Consider the following 12467-nt stretch of genomic DNA (forward strand, 5'->3'; position numbering starts at 1 on the left):
AGTTCAGAAAGAAGGAAAATCGTCATATATGGTGAAAAGCTTGGTAGTGGTTTTGTAATCATGAACTTCCCGTCCCAAAATCATTGTCGCCCCTTCAGTTCAAGATATGTTAATATCTCCTTTCTGCCCTACACAAAGGAGCAGTGTGGTGATGAGTGATAGTTCATCATTTACCCAGTGTCTGCTGTAAATGTTAATGGCCTTCCCATACAGGAAGTGTGTTAGTCATTTACATCCTTTCTCCATAAAATGGCCCAGCACGATTTTAATGTGAGCAGATGATAATGTTGCATAATCCTTTAATTCTACAGGAAAATTGAGCAACAGGGGCTTGCTACAAGCACCAAAACTCTAGTGCAGCAACTACAGCTAGCAGGGATAGTATATTGTCTTTAAAAAATGGCATGTTTAATGTTTAGGTGGTGGCTTCTTTAATCAGAAAAGCAAGCAAACAAATACTTTGCATGTCTGTTTCAAATATATTCCTGTGGAGAATGCACTAGAGCCCTTCCACTTTTGTTATGCTATCAATGTCTTTGTTTGGAGCCCTATGGTGTCTTCTACATAAAACTGAATGTCTCATTCAGCATTTCATGCATGCTCTTTTGCAGTGCTTCAGAATAATCCAGGCATGGCCAGTGTAACCTGTTGGATGCATCAGTTTACATGGCACGTATGGGCTATGAGATGCTGGTTTATTCCCTGCATGTTCCTTCTGAAGCATCAGATGAGCTTTACACTTTGCTGCTGCCCCTGGATCACGGAGGACAAATGAGTGAGAGAATCTGGTTCATTTTCAGAGGTGCTGTTGGATAGCTGGCTTTTGACAAGTAAAGGTAAACCCCTGACCATTAGGTCCAGTCGCGGACGACTCTGGGGTTGCGACGCTCATCTTGCTCTATAGGCCGAGGGAGCCGGCGTTTGTCCGCAGACAGCTTCTGGGTCATGTGGCCAGCATGACTAAGCCGCTTCTGGCAAACCAGGGCACTGCATGGAAATGCCATTTATCTTCCTGCTGGAGTGGTACCTATTTATCTACTTACACTTGACGTGCTTTCAAACTGCTAGGTGGGCAGGAACTGGGACCGAACAACAGGAGCTCACCCCGTCACGGGGATTTGAACCGCTGACCTTCTGATCGGCAAGCACTAGGCTTTTGACTAGCATGGTAGTTTAAAAACAGGGAAAGCTTCTTCCTCTGCTGGAAACCCAACTTCAGTCTTCTTGATTCATCCCGAGGCAACTTTAATGAGAACAGGGGGCTGAAGGGGCAGAGGCAGAAGGAGCTGACCTGCCTGGGTTGTTTACCAAGTGTAAAGAGTTGGAAAAGAGGGTTTATTTCTTTAGGAAGGGGAAGCAGAGGAATACTGGATGTAGGAATGACTTTAAGGGGAATTGATTTGGTGGAATTTGCTTTTTGTAAAGTATGCATACTGTTGTAACAGTGAATGGGAGGGTCAGCAAATATGTGGAGTTGGGGCAGTTCATATCCTTTCTCTGCTCTGTATTAATTGTACCCATTGACATTGCTTGTCTCCATTCTGTTTGCATCTCCATTTCATGCTTTCCAATTGTTACACATTTTTAGTCTGGTTTGTTTTGATCTGTGTTGGCCTGATACCATTGCCAAAAGGTATTAATTGTAGAATTGTTGAATGTGTTTACACCTTAGATGAAGATGGGGGGGGGGGGGTGTTGTTTTGTTTTTTGCAAGTAGGGGCTCTTCCCCCCCTGACCTGGCAAGGGTGGACTTGTGGCACTGCCACTTTCTGGTGACAGCAGTTCCCTCAGTGTCCAGCCAGTGATTCATATTTTATCATTGACAGAGGCAAGCATCTGTTAAGTCACCAGTCTGGGTGATTTCCAGGAAGGGAATGATATTAATGAGGTAATCACTGCTTGCTTCAGTGTACTGTGGATGAAAGAAAGCTACAGTTCTGCAATGAATTAAAGTTTTTGGATTAACCCGTTGAAGGATTTGTTTACCGCCCCAGCACTGGAGGAAGGAAAGGAGCTTGACCAGATTTGTATGATAGTCCCAAACAACTTGAGCGATGGCTCTTGTGCAAGGATAGTAAAAATGGTGCCCCCCCCCCAGGATATTGCTGGGCCACAACTGGAACATCTCTGACCATTGCCCATAGTGGCTGGGACTGATGGCCATTGGAATCCAGCTTCTTGGCTACCTGTGTTTTTTTATCATTTTATTATAAATATAAATTCATTACAAAACAATATATACTTAATATTACATTACATATATTACATACAAAACATACCTGTGTTCTATTGTTCACCGTATTTTTGACGCACATATGTGAATATGCGTTGTAGACGAAGTGGTGCTATACTGAAAATTGCGGGGACTTAAAGAACGATGATGATGCACTTCTTGTGGACTCCCTGCCCTGGGAGGTTGACCTAGTATCTTCCCTAATGAGCTCTAGAAAGCAGGTAGTGATCGTTGTTTCATTGATTTGGCTGAAATTGGAAACTTTCTTAATTTGAGGTGTGTCGTCCCCCCCCAATTCTTGCCTTTCATGTGATGCATCATGATTTTATTGAAGTTTTGTTGTTTTTGTGAAATGCTAACAAACCTATCCTGTGGAGCAGTATGAATCCATAGGCAGTTGACATTTCAGTAATGATGCGTGTGAACAGAGACCCTGAAAATTTGGAATCTCTCAAACATAGACCCTGCCAAGTATGTGAAGTAATATTGGAGGGCAGGGTCTGAGATGAGAGGAGTCTTGTCTTGGTCAGAGTTCTTTGGATGTGTCTGGCTGTCCCCCAAAGGTTCAAAGTGAACTCCTGACAAGCCGTATTCTTATTACGTTTGTTTAGTGTTCTGCTTCTACTCCTCTCAGAACATGATGTATTGACTGTACTACAAGTTTGCTTGATGATTCACTGTGGTGCCATCTCATAACAGTTTGGAAATAAACTTGCTTAATAATTGAATCTGATCACCAGTCCATCTAGCTAAGTGTTGTCCACTGGCTGACACAGACTCTCCAGCATTTTTGCCTCTCCCAGTCCTATGCAGAAATACTGGGGACTGAGCCTGGGACCTTTTGCGCACAGAACATGCGCTTTGCCATTGAGCCATGCCCACCCCACCCTCATGTTGAAAACTTGAATCTCCTGGGATGTATAACTCCTCTGAAAAGTTTTGAAGGATTTGATTCCATTGACATGTGCATCAGAAGGTGCAGATAAGAATCTTGCAAATTTGAATTCATTGTTGTGTGAGATCAGGGGTTGAGAATTTTTGCATAGTCTTGGTGGCCAGCCAGAAATGTGTTGTCTCCAGGGCATGCCCTCAACACAGTGGGTGGGGTCTCAAACCTTGTGTCATACCCATTAAACACTTGCTTTTTGAAGTCAGGAGACAACCTGAAGTGTTGCTGAAACAGTCAGAAGTAGAGGCATGCCCACCTTGCTGTGTCTCTGCCCCCTCTTGAGTAGCCTGAACCCCACAGCTGCCACCCAGCAGGCATGACAAATAGTTATCTGCCTTCTTTCTTCACCTTGGAGCTGAAGAGGACAGGTGAAGGTTTGTTTTGATGCTCTTCTGGCACCCATCAAGTGCAGAGCTTAAACAAATAACAGGCTTCTGGTCATCTTTAAAGCAGGGGTAGGAGAACTATCCCTCCCACTCTCTAGTGTTACTGTGATGAGGAAGCCTTGGTCTAGTCTTACTCTCTAGAGGCCAGCTAACTAGTCATTATGGCTACTCAAGGGAGCATGTTTGTTGAACCCTTTGTGAAATCAAAGAAAAGTAACCCACATTACCGACATCATGGGGGAGCTTGTTATCAACTCCAAAACTTTTCCAAAACAGAACATTGTTCTGCCCTCTTGTGGAATCTCCTCCCTCCCCAATCTCATGCTTGGCCTTCTTCCCTGCCTGTCATTGTCAAATAATGATAAGTTAATGTTAAATTATATTGCGTGTACTTTCCCTCATTTCTCTCTCTCTCTCTCTCTCTCTCTCTCTCTCTCTCTCTCTCTCTCTCTCATATCTCTTTTTTAAAAAAAGTGTGTGGTAGGGGTTGCATTTGTTAGGTGTTCCTTTTGCTGCTCTTTTAATTTTCTCTCTCCCCTTTTTTTTAAAGATGCAAATGTTGGACAAATTCCCAATGGAAGGAGGACAGAAGGACCCTAAGCAAAGAATCATACCCTTTCTGCCAGGTTTGTAAGGTGAACAATACAGATCTATCCATTGGGATGTTGCCTCTTCTTTGCTTCCCCTTCTCCCCTTTGTATAACAGGACACCTCAAGACACTAACAATATACTTCAAACATATACTTATGTGTTCAGTACCCACGGTTGTTCAGGGAAGTTTTTAATGGTTGGTGCTTTATTGTGTTTTTAATATTTTGATGGAAGCTGCCCAGAGTGGCTGGGGCAATCCACTCAGATGGGTGGATGAGGTTGATGATGATCATCATCATCATTATCACCACCATAATCATCTTAAAGGAATAGTGGATCACATGTGGGCTTTTCTTTAATACCTTGTTCTATTGCTTTTTGGAATCTGAACATTAATGTGGTTTCTGAAAATGCCTAGAGAAGTACGGAGGGGAGCCCTAGAGCTGACATGCCAAATGCTATAGCCAATTGCTGGCAAAGGAACTGAGGATATGTTAGAATAGCTGATTGCTGCAGTTTTAAAATCACCCGAGGTGTTTACTGTTGGGAGGATAGCCTTTCCTTTTGGACCTCTCCTGCAATTTATTTGTTTCATTTTGTGTGTTGGTTATACTCAGTGGTTTTTGTATCATTAGGACTTTTTGCTGAGGATTCAGATATTTTATCAATATGTCACTTCTGTTGTGGGTCTGTTTCTCTCCCCTCAATCCAAATTTCAGTTTGCTGTTGCTTACCCCTCCTGCCCCTGCCAATTTAGCCAACTGTTCTAAGTTCAGCCTGGAATGTAATTGTGAGTGTGTGAAGGACATATTTGCCTAGTGCCTGCTACTGGCTCAACTTTTGAGAGATACACACTCCTCATGTCCATACCATTTTTATTTTTAAAAACAGCAATAGCTCCTCCTTGCTACTCCTTTAGCTGAAGGCTTCCCACCGTATTTCATTCAATGGAATCACTTTGACTAGCTTTTTAAAATATGTATGCTGTGGGGGAGGGCAGGAAGAGAAGGAAACTAGTTCTGACTTTTTCCCTTTGGAGATTAACAGCTCTTTTCCAGCGCAGCACTTGTGCCTTACAGATCTTTAAAAGTCTTGGATGATACTGATCATTTGCAACTGCTTCAGTCTTGTCTCTGGTGTTGTCTTGGGTTGAAACAACTTTGGTCATACTGGTGGGTGACTTGAATCAGGGAATAGTAGATGGGGAGTTAACTCTTGTTGGTTTTCCTGGAGTTTTCAGCAACTTTCATTACCATTATATCATTTTGGTCCATCTCTCTCGGTTGAGACTTGGAGACTCAGTGTTATGGTGGCTTTGATTCTTTCTTGAGGGACCAGTTCAGAAGGTGGTGTTGTGGGACTTCCATCTCATGGCCTTTAGGATGCTGCAGAGGTACCATCTTATCCCCCATATGCTTTTAACATCTGTGTGTAACCACTAGAGTGTCACCCAAGGCTTGTGCATGGACAGCAGGGAGCATAAATCTGAAGCAGCTAGCACACGAATCACACAGCCATGTGTTTAACCTACAGAATAAAAAGTCACCCCAAAGCCAGGCATGGCTGCACCCAGTAGCAAAGCTGCCTCCTCATTTTTTCCACTCTTGAAACATGCAGAAGAATAACACACTTTTTTTTTTAACCCAGAAAAAGTACACATTTTAGCAGGCTGGTGGATGCTGTTCTGTATCTGTCATGCAAAATGGAGCCTTCCCATTAATGCACCCTTATATATATAATTTCTGTGCATCAGATGTTGGGAGATGATGGTTTTGGTTTTGTTCTGTGAACTGCCCTGAGAGCTCCAGGTATAGGGTGGTATATAAATTCAAATCATCATCATCATTATCATAATCATCCAGGGAGTTGGGCTGCAATGCTGTTGGTTTGCAAATGGCATGCTACTCTTTCCACCTGCTCATCCCAAGGGAAGCTGTGGAAATCCTGAACAGATAAGTGTCTGAAGGCAGAAGCTAAATCCAGATTCGGAAGAAGTTCTGTGGGTTAGGAAGCATGCTGTTCTGGATGGAGGTATGCAATAATTTAGACAGGGCTTCACGATCTTGAAAGTTCTTGGCCCTGACTATATATGAAATCACAGGTGCTACTGGTGACTAGCCTTTTGCTAGCTGGAGTTTTGCATCTGGCCAACTAGATCTTGGAAAAAGCAGATCTAGCCTGAGTTGCACAGGCTTCAGTTAGCCATACTAGACTGCTTCACACAGGGCTGTCTTCAAAGATTCTTCAGAAAATTCAACTGGTACAGAATGCATCTGCTTATGCTGATGCAATATTAGTAACAATAGTGGCCTATTCATTTCTGGACTCAGCTTAAAGCACTGACCTTTTGGAATCCTAAATGTTTGGCACATTAGATCAGTGCCAGAGGACCTGCTCTCAGGTTCATTGTCATGGTGAGGGTCTTCTGAGTAGTGGCCCCACATATTTGGAGCTTTCCCCTGGAAATGGTATGCATAGCTCTGGTTTTTTTAAATGGATGTTTTAGTTCACCTGTTACTGAGATGTTGCATGCTGTGCTTTTAAAGTTGCTGCTCTGAGTTTGACATTGGAGTATTCTTACTTATGTGTTTAAATTTCATTATGCTTACAGTCACTTTTGTAAGTTGCCTTTGGAAGACTTTGCTCTGAAAAGCAGTGTAAAAAATTCCTTAAATACATACAAAAGTTAGTTTTCTTCATTCCCAATTGTAGTTTCCTAACTCCTTTCTCGCAATTCCCATATCCTCCGATTCCCCTTACTTGTCCTCTTCCTTGCTGACACTGGAGATGATTTAGCAGAAGGTCAGCAAAGGAAATTTTGCTACATCTGGCACTGAAAACACAGAAGCTTTTAAAGAGATGGTCACAGTGAGGTGTTTAGGTTTAGGAGAGAGCGAGTGAATGGGAATCCCCAAACTGGTACTTCCTGATTTCATTATACAGTGGTGCCCCGCAAGACGAATGCCTCGCAAGACGGAAAACCCGCAAGACGAAAGGGTTTTCCGTTTGCGAGTTGCTTCGCAAGACGAATTTCCCTATGGGCTTGCTTCGCAAGAAGAAAGCCCATAGGGAAATCTCCGGGGACCTCTTTTAAATGCTGGCGGTGGGGAGCAAAGCCTTTCCCCCCCTCCGGCTTTCAGAAGAGGTCCAGGAAGGCCGGCGGGGGCCGAAAGGCTTTGCTCCCCACCGCCAGCATTTTAAAAGCAGTCCGGGATAGCAGGGAAGCGCTTCCCGCTATCGCGGACGGCTTTTGAAGGCAGGCGGGGGGGAGCAAAGACTTTTGCCCCCCGCCCGCCTTCAGAAGAGGTTCTGGACCTCTTCTGAAGGTGGGCGGGGGGCGAAAGTCTTTGCTCCCCCCTGCCTGCCTTCCCGGGAGAGCAGAGAAAGGCAGCGGGTTTCTCCGCTGTCCCGGACGGCTTTTGAAGGCCGGCGGGGGGGAGCAAAGACTTTTGCCCCCCGCCGGCCTTCAGAAGAGGTCCAGGACCTCTTCTGAAGGCTGGCGGGGGGCAAAAGTCTTTGTCCCCCCTGCCTGCCTTCCCAGGGGCTTTTAAATCGCCCCGGACAGCGGAGAAGTCCTCCGCTGTCCCGGGCGATTTTAAAATGCCGCCCGGCAGCATTTTAAGATCGCCCCGGACAGCGGAGAAGTCCTCTGCTGTCCCGGGGTTTTTTAAAATGCTGGGGGTGGGAAGAAAAGCCCTTGTCCCCCCCCCCAGCCTTCAGAAGAGGTCGGGGGACAGACTGTCCCCGGACCTGGTCTGAAGGCGGTTTCCATAGGAACGCATTAATTGATTTTCAATGCATTCCTATGGGAAACCGTGCTTCGCAAGACGAAAAACTCGCAAGAAGAAAAAACTTGCGGAACGAATTAATTTCGTCTTGCGAGGCACCACTGTAGCACCACAAATTTCAACCATTTTCCTGCTGCTTAAGGTGGAGGGAGTCTTTTGGGCTCGTATGTCTGGTAAAGCCCTTTAAAAGATTCGATTTTGCACCTGAGTGCCTTTTGTATATGTGGGTGTAATTGCAATTTAGCAACCACCATGGCTACTTCCAGGAGGTGCATTCTGGTTCCAGCTGTTCCATAAATTGTGGTATCAGCAAAACAAGCCTAACTCTGGCTTGGATGCAAAGAAAAAAAGTTTGCTGTGCAATTTTCCATGCCAGCAGAGTGGGATTGGGGGTGGGGTGGGGGGCAGGGAGCATAGTACCAGGCCCAACTGACAGCATCCGAGACTTGGAAAAACAGGAATTACATTTCGGCTTCATTCTGTTTCTGAAGCATTGCAACCTATTTTTGGAAAGCAGAGGAAGGCTCACTTCCAAAAGGTTGCCCTGACTGGTGTGTTTTGCCTGCTAAATGCCTTCCCGTTTCTTTCTTTTTATGAAATATTTTTACACTGGAAAGCAGGGAAGATGGCAAAGTTATCTGAAGCTGAACTCAGAGGAGCTTTTAAAAGTCTGTTCCAAAGGGAATGGAAGCTGTACAAGACCCTGAATCATTCTCTAGCTTGGGTTTTAATCCCAGCTGGATACGTTTTACCAGCTTCCCGGGCTCACAAATGCTTTGGGCCACCGGGATGGAGATCTTTCCTGGCCAAGCACAGCCTTTGTCAGCCAGGGGCCAGGGGACCTTTGGCATGGGAAGGTCAAGCTCCCTGATCTGCGCCTACCAAATCAGGAAGCCCAACTCAGGCTTGCAGACTCTGCACAGCTCTCCGAGATTGTCCTGGCTGCTCTGGCAGGAGCAAACCCTGAGGTGGAGCAAAATCCTGGCCACTGTCAATGGCCATGTCCCTGCAGCATTCTAAATCTCTCCGTATGCAAGCCATTGGAGCAACCCTCCTGTGTTTCCAAGACCAAATGGATTGGAAATTCAAGAGAGGAGGGAGAAACAGAATAGCTTATGTACAGCAGAAATGTTTATGTTGGGTGCCCTTCCAACCCTCCCCAAAGAAGAAGCTTGGGAACGGGGTGGGAGACATCTGACCCACAGGAGTAGCATATTAAGCATGTAGCCCAATGGTTAATATTATGGAGAAATTAGTCCTATCTGTGTTCCGCCTTTTTAAAAATGGTCACACACAAACGCCCACACCCTTATAATTTGCTTTTTCTGCATCCCACTCACAACAGCATACTAGCGCTTGAATTTCATTACCAGTGTGGGTATTTGGCTCCTGCTTTCTGTTTCAAATATGCTGCTTTCTGGGAAGCCCTGATTGGTAACATTATACATTGTGGTTTCTGTCGCCTGAAAAAAAAAATGTTTCCAGTGATCCTCCCCATCCAGCTGCCTCTAGCATTCTTCACAAAACTATAACACATTCAGACTTGAGGCCTTTGATAGGAACCAAGGAAGCATTTTTGATTCAGCACGCAAAATATTTTTCTGTGGGGAACAAATGCCATTGGTTCTAGTTTTGCTTCTTATAGCAACACCCAATCAGTTCTTTCCCTCTTTTTTTTTTAAGTGAAGATTTAGTTTTTTGTGTGGGATTACCTCTGAAACCATTAGGAAAGACTTTGGTATTCAGATTTGAAAAAGTTCTCTAAATGCTACCATAAAACTGTTTCTGTAATGGAAATCATTCCCTGTTCCTTTCCTCACTGCTCATGTTATAGATGTGCATTTTTTAAAAGACTGAGCAACCATTATGAGAACGAGGACACTACTATTATTTAGCCAGCAACACATAGCAGGGGTCTGTGCCTTAAACACTGATATAAACAGGGACTTATCTTGTGTGCTGTTTCACCTCTTCTATAAGAATGAAGTTTATCAGAGAGTAGGTTTGACCTCGTTCAGATGTGCGCTACAAAATCTTCTTGAAGTTGCAATAGTTCAGTGGTACCTCAGTTTAAGAACAGTCCTGTTTACAAACGATTTGGTTTATGAACTCCGCAAAACCGAAAGTAGTGTCCCGGTTTGCAACCTTTACCTTGGTGTAAGAACGGAATCTGAATGGTGGAAGGGCATCGGCGGCAGGAGGCCTCATTAGGGAAAGCGCGCCTCGGTTTAAGAATGGTTTCGGTTTGAGAACAGAGTTCTGGAACGGATTAAGTCTGTAAACCAAGGTACCACTATATAGAGTTTTCCTCTAGCTACTTCCGGAGGTGGCTCTGTAGTCTGTAGATCCAAGGCAGCCTTCTTTGACTGAAGGAAAGTTGGAAATACATGGTATGAAAGATTGTATCTTGCGCAGTTGGCATTCAACAATATTTAGTTCTTTAGGAATATTGGAAAATTCTCTTTATGAATCATGAAAACTGTTCATGTGCATAACAGCTCAGACCAGTGTAGTCCTGATGTGTTGGTTTTAGTTGAGGGTTATGTTTTCTTATGCCACAGGTGTTTGTTTGTTTGTTTATTTGTTTGCTTTTAATACCCAGATGGCTCTGGCATTGTTTGGAAATGCAGAAGGTAAGTATTTCAAGCCTTTGACCAATCTAATGCCATTTCTTGCTCAGAGCTCTTAGATGCCCAGAATAAAAAACTGCAAACTACTTGAAAAATCCATGGAAACATGAATCTTGGGTTATATACCCTGAAGTTTTTGCATCATTATTCTCACTCCATTTACACTCTGCTTTAGGGCTAAGCAAAGTTCAAATAAATAGTAGACAAGCCTTTTAAAATGATGGTGAGATGATTTAGTATCATTTGACATTTCCAGCAGACCTGGAGGTCACACAATAAGCTAACATCCATCCTAACAGTACCAGGAAACTTCACAGACCAATAAAGTATGATGATGTGATAGGATATTGATCATGTAAGGCAGGGATGGGAACCTTTATCAGGTTTGACCTCATCAGTCTCATGATACTTTCATGACATCACATGATTGACAGGTAGGTTGTCTCACACATTTGTCACCTTATGTGGTGTTCTGCAAAGCTCCATTCAGGGGTTTGAAAAAGGCTTATTTCTCCTCTCGCCCTGGAAGGCACATGCAACCAAAGTGAGCAGACTTTCTAAGGTGCCCTGATTTCAGAGGTTTAAATGAGCAGTGTGAAGTGGCTCCTAAAGGGCTTTGCAAGGTGCCCACACAGGAAGGACAAATTATATCAAGCTGTAGATTTATTTATTTTTAATAGCCTTTGTCCTGATTCAGATGCTCAATTTCTGGCTTTCTGAACCTTAGTTCAGTAGCTGGGGATGAGTGATGAGACCATGTACTCCCTCCTTGCCTCTCCCTGTGATTCTTCCCATTCTTGGTACTTACATCCTGGTTTAATTAAACAACTGTTGTAGTTTAACATCTGTTTCCTAACCAGGACCTCAAACCTACTTCAGCCTAAAATGGTCATAGGTATATATAGTTTATTTTTACGTCATGAACTTGCAAAATACATAACTCTGCTCACAAGCTGTGGTAGAATAAGAGGCTATGCCCTCTTCTGAATGTCCAAGCAACTGTGCAGAATGCTCTACAGATGAAAGGTGGGTTGGCAGGGAAATTGAAAGAGGGAGACCCCAAGAAAGAGAGCTGAAACAACAAATGAGCTCCTCTAGATTAGCTATGTGTAGTGTCTGCCAAATCTTTCAGGAAGCAGCTTTTATAAGCAGAACTAAGTTTTCCAAACTCCCTATATCCATGGTGATCTAGAGGCTGTTCCCACCAGTGTTTCATTGAAGGGGCTGGATAGAACTGTATGGAAACAAAACTTTGCCCAAAGCCAAAGTTTTTAACTTTGGCTGTGAAATTGCTTTTGTGGAAGCTTAAGCTGAAGACCATGGCGGACTTCCAAAGGAGAAGATTTAACAGGATAAAAATGTTGAAGTTAGATTGTTATCTGCTTTCTGCCTCCCTCCCATGCTGCGCTGCTTGAGATCCTGTTAGCCTTTTTTCCATCAGATTTCTTGAACACTCCCTGTAGAATCATGGCAACTTGGGGGGGGGGGCGTGTATTTGTGTTCTTATTCTGCTCAGGCAGAGCTTCAAGTAGAGTTCAGATGCACACACCACCCCCCAGACCAGTGAAAAGTTGAATCTGAACCATTACTGTCAGAGTGAGGCACTTAACCCTCATGTGCATGACGTGGTAAGTTTCAATCTTTGGACTTCTTGGTTCATAGTGTTGTCTCTTAGCCACTGCAGCACATCACCTCAGCAGAATAGAATAGTGAGTAGAATTATTAGTACAGCCTTTCGTTTGCTGCCTGGACTGTCTGGACCCAATTAACTTTGATTTTGTTTGCCATTCCACCTTATGCTGTGTCACAACCATGCAGCCCCTGGCATACATTTAAAATTGTATTGCATTCTCTCGGAAGGATGTGTCCCTGTAACCAGCACTCACAAG

The 12467-nt window shown here is 44.0% G+C and overlaps 1 protein-coding gene across 2 annotated transcripts in view; it reads left to right on the top strand.

The window, feature by feature from the left end:
- The window catches only part of SH3PXD2B (SH3 and PX domains 2B), a 104784-nt gene that overhangs the window by 36938 nt on the left and 55379 nt on the right, over positions 1-12467 (top strand). For both annotated transcript variants that reach the window (XM_077924464.1, XM_028717706.2), the window contains exon 3: positions 4119-4194. In XM_077924464.1, coding sequence (XP_077780590.1) covers positions 4119-4194 — 76 coding nt within the window. The remainder of the gene's footprint in view (positions 1-4118; positions 4195-12467) is intronic.

The sequence above is a fragment of the Podarcis muralis genome, chromosome 2 (assembly GCF_964188315.1).
Source record: "Podarcis muralis chromosome 2, rPodMur119.hap1.1, whole genome shotgun sequence".
NCBI classification, from domain to species: Eukaryota; Metazoa; Chordata; class Lepidosauria; order Squamata; family Lacertidae; genus Podarcis; species Podarcis muralis.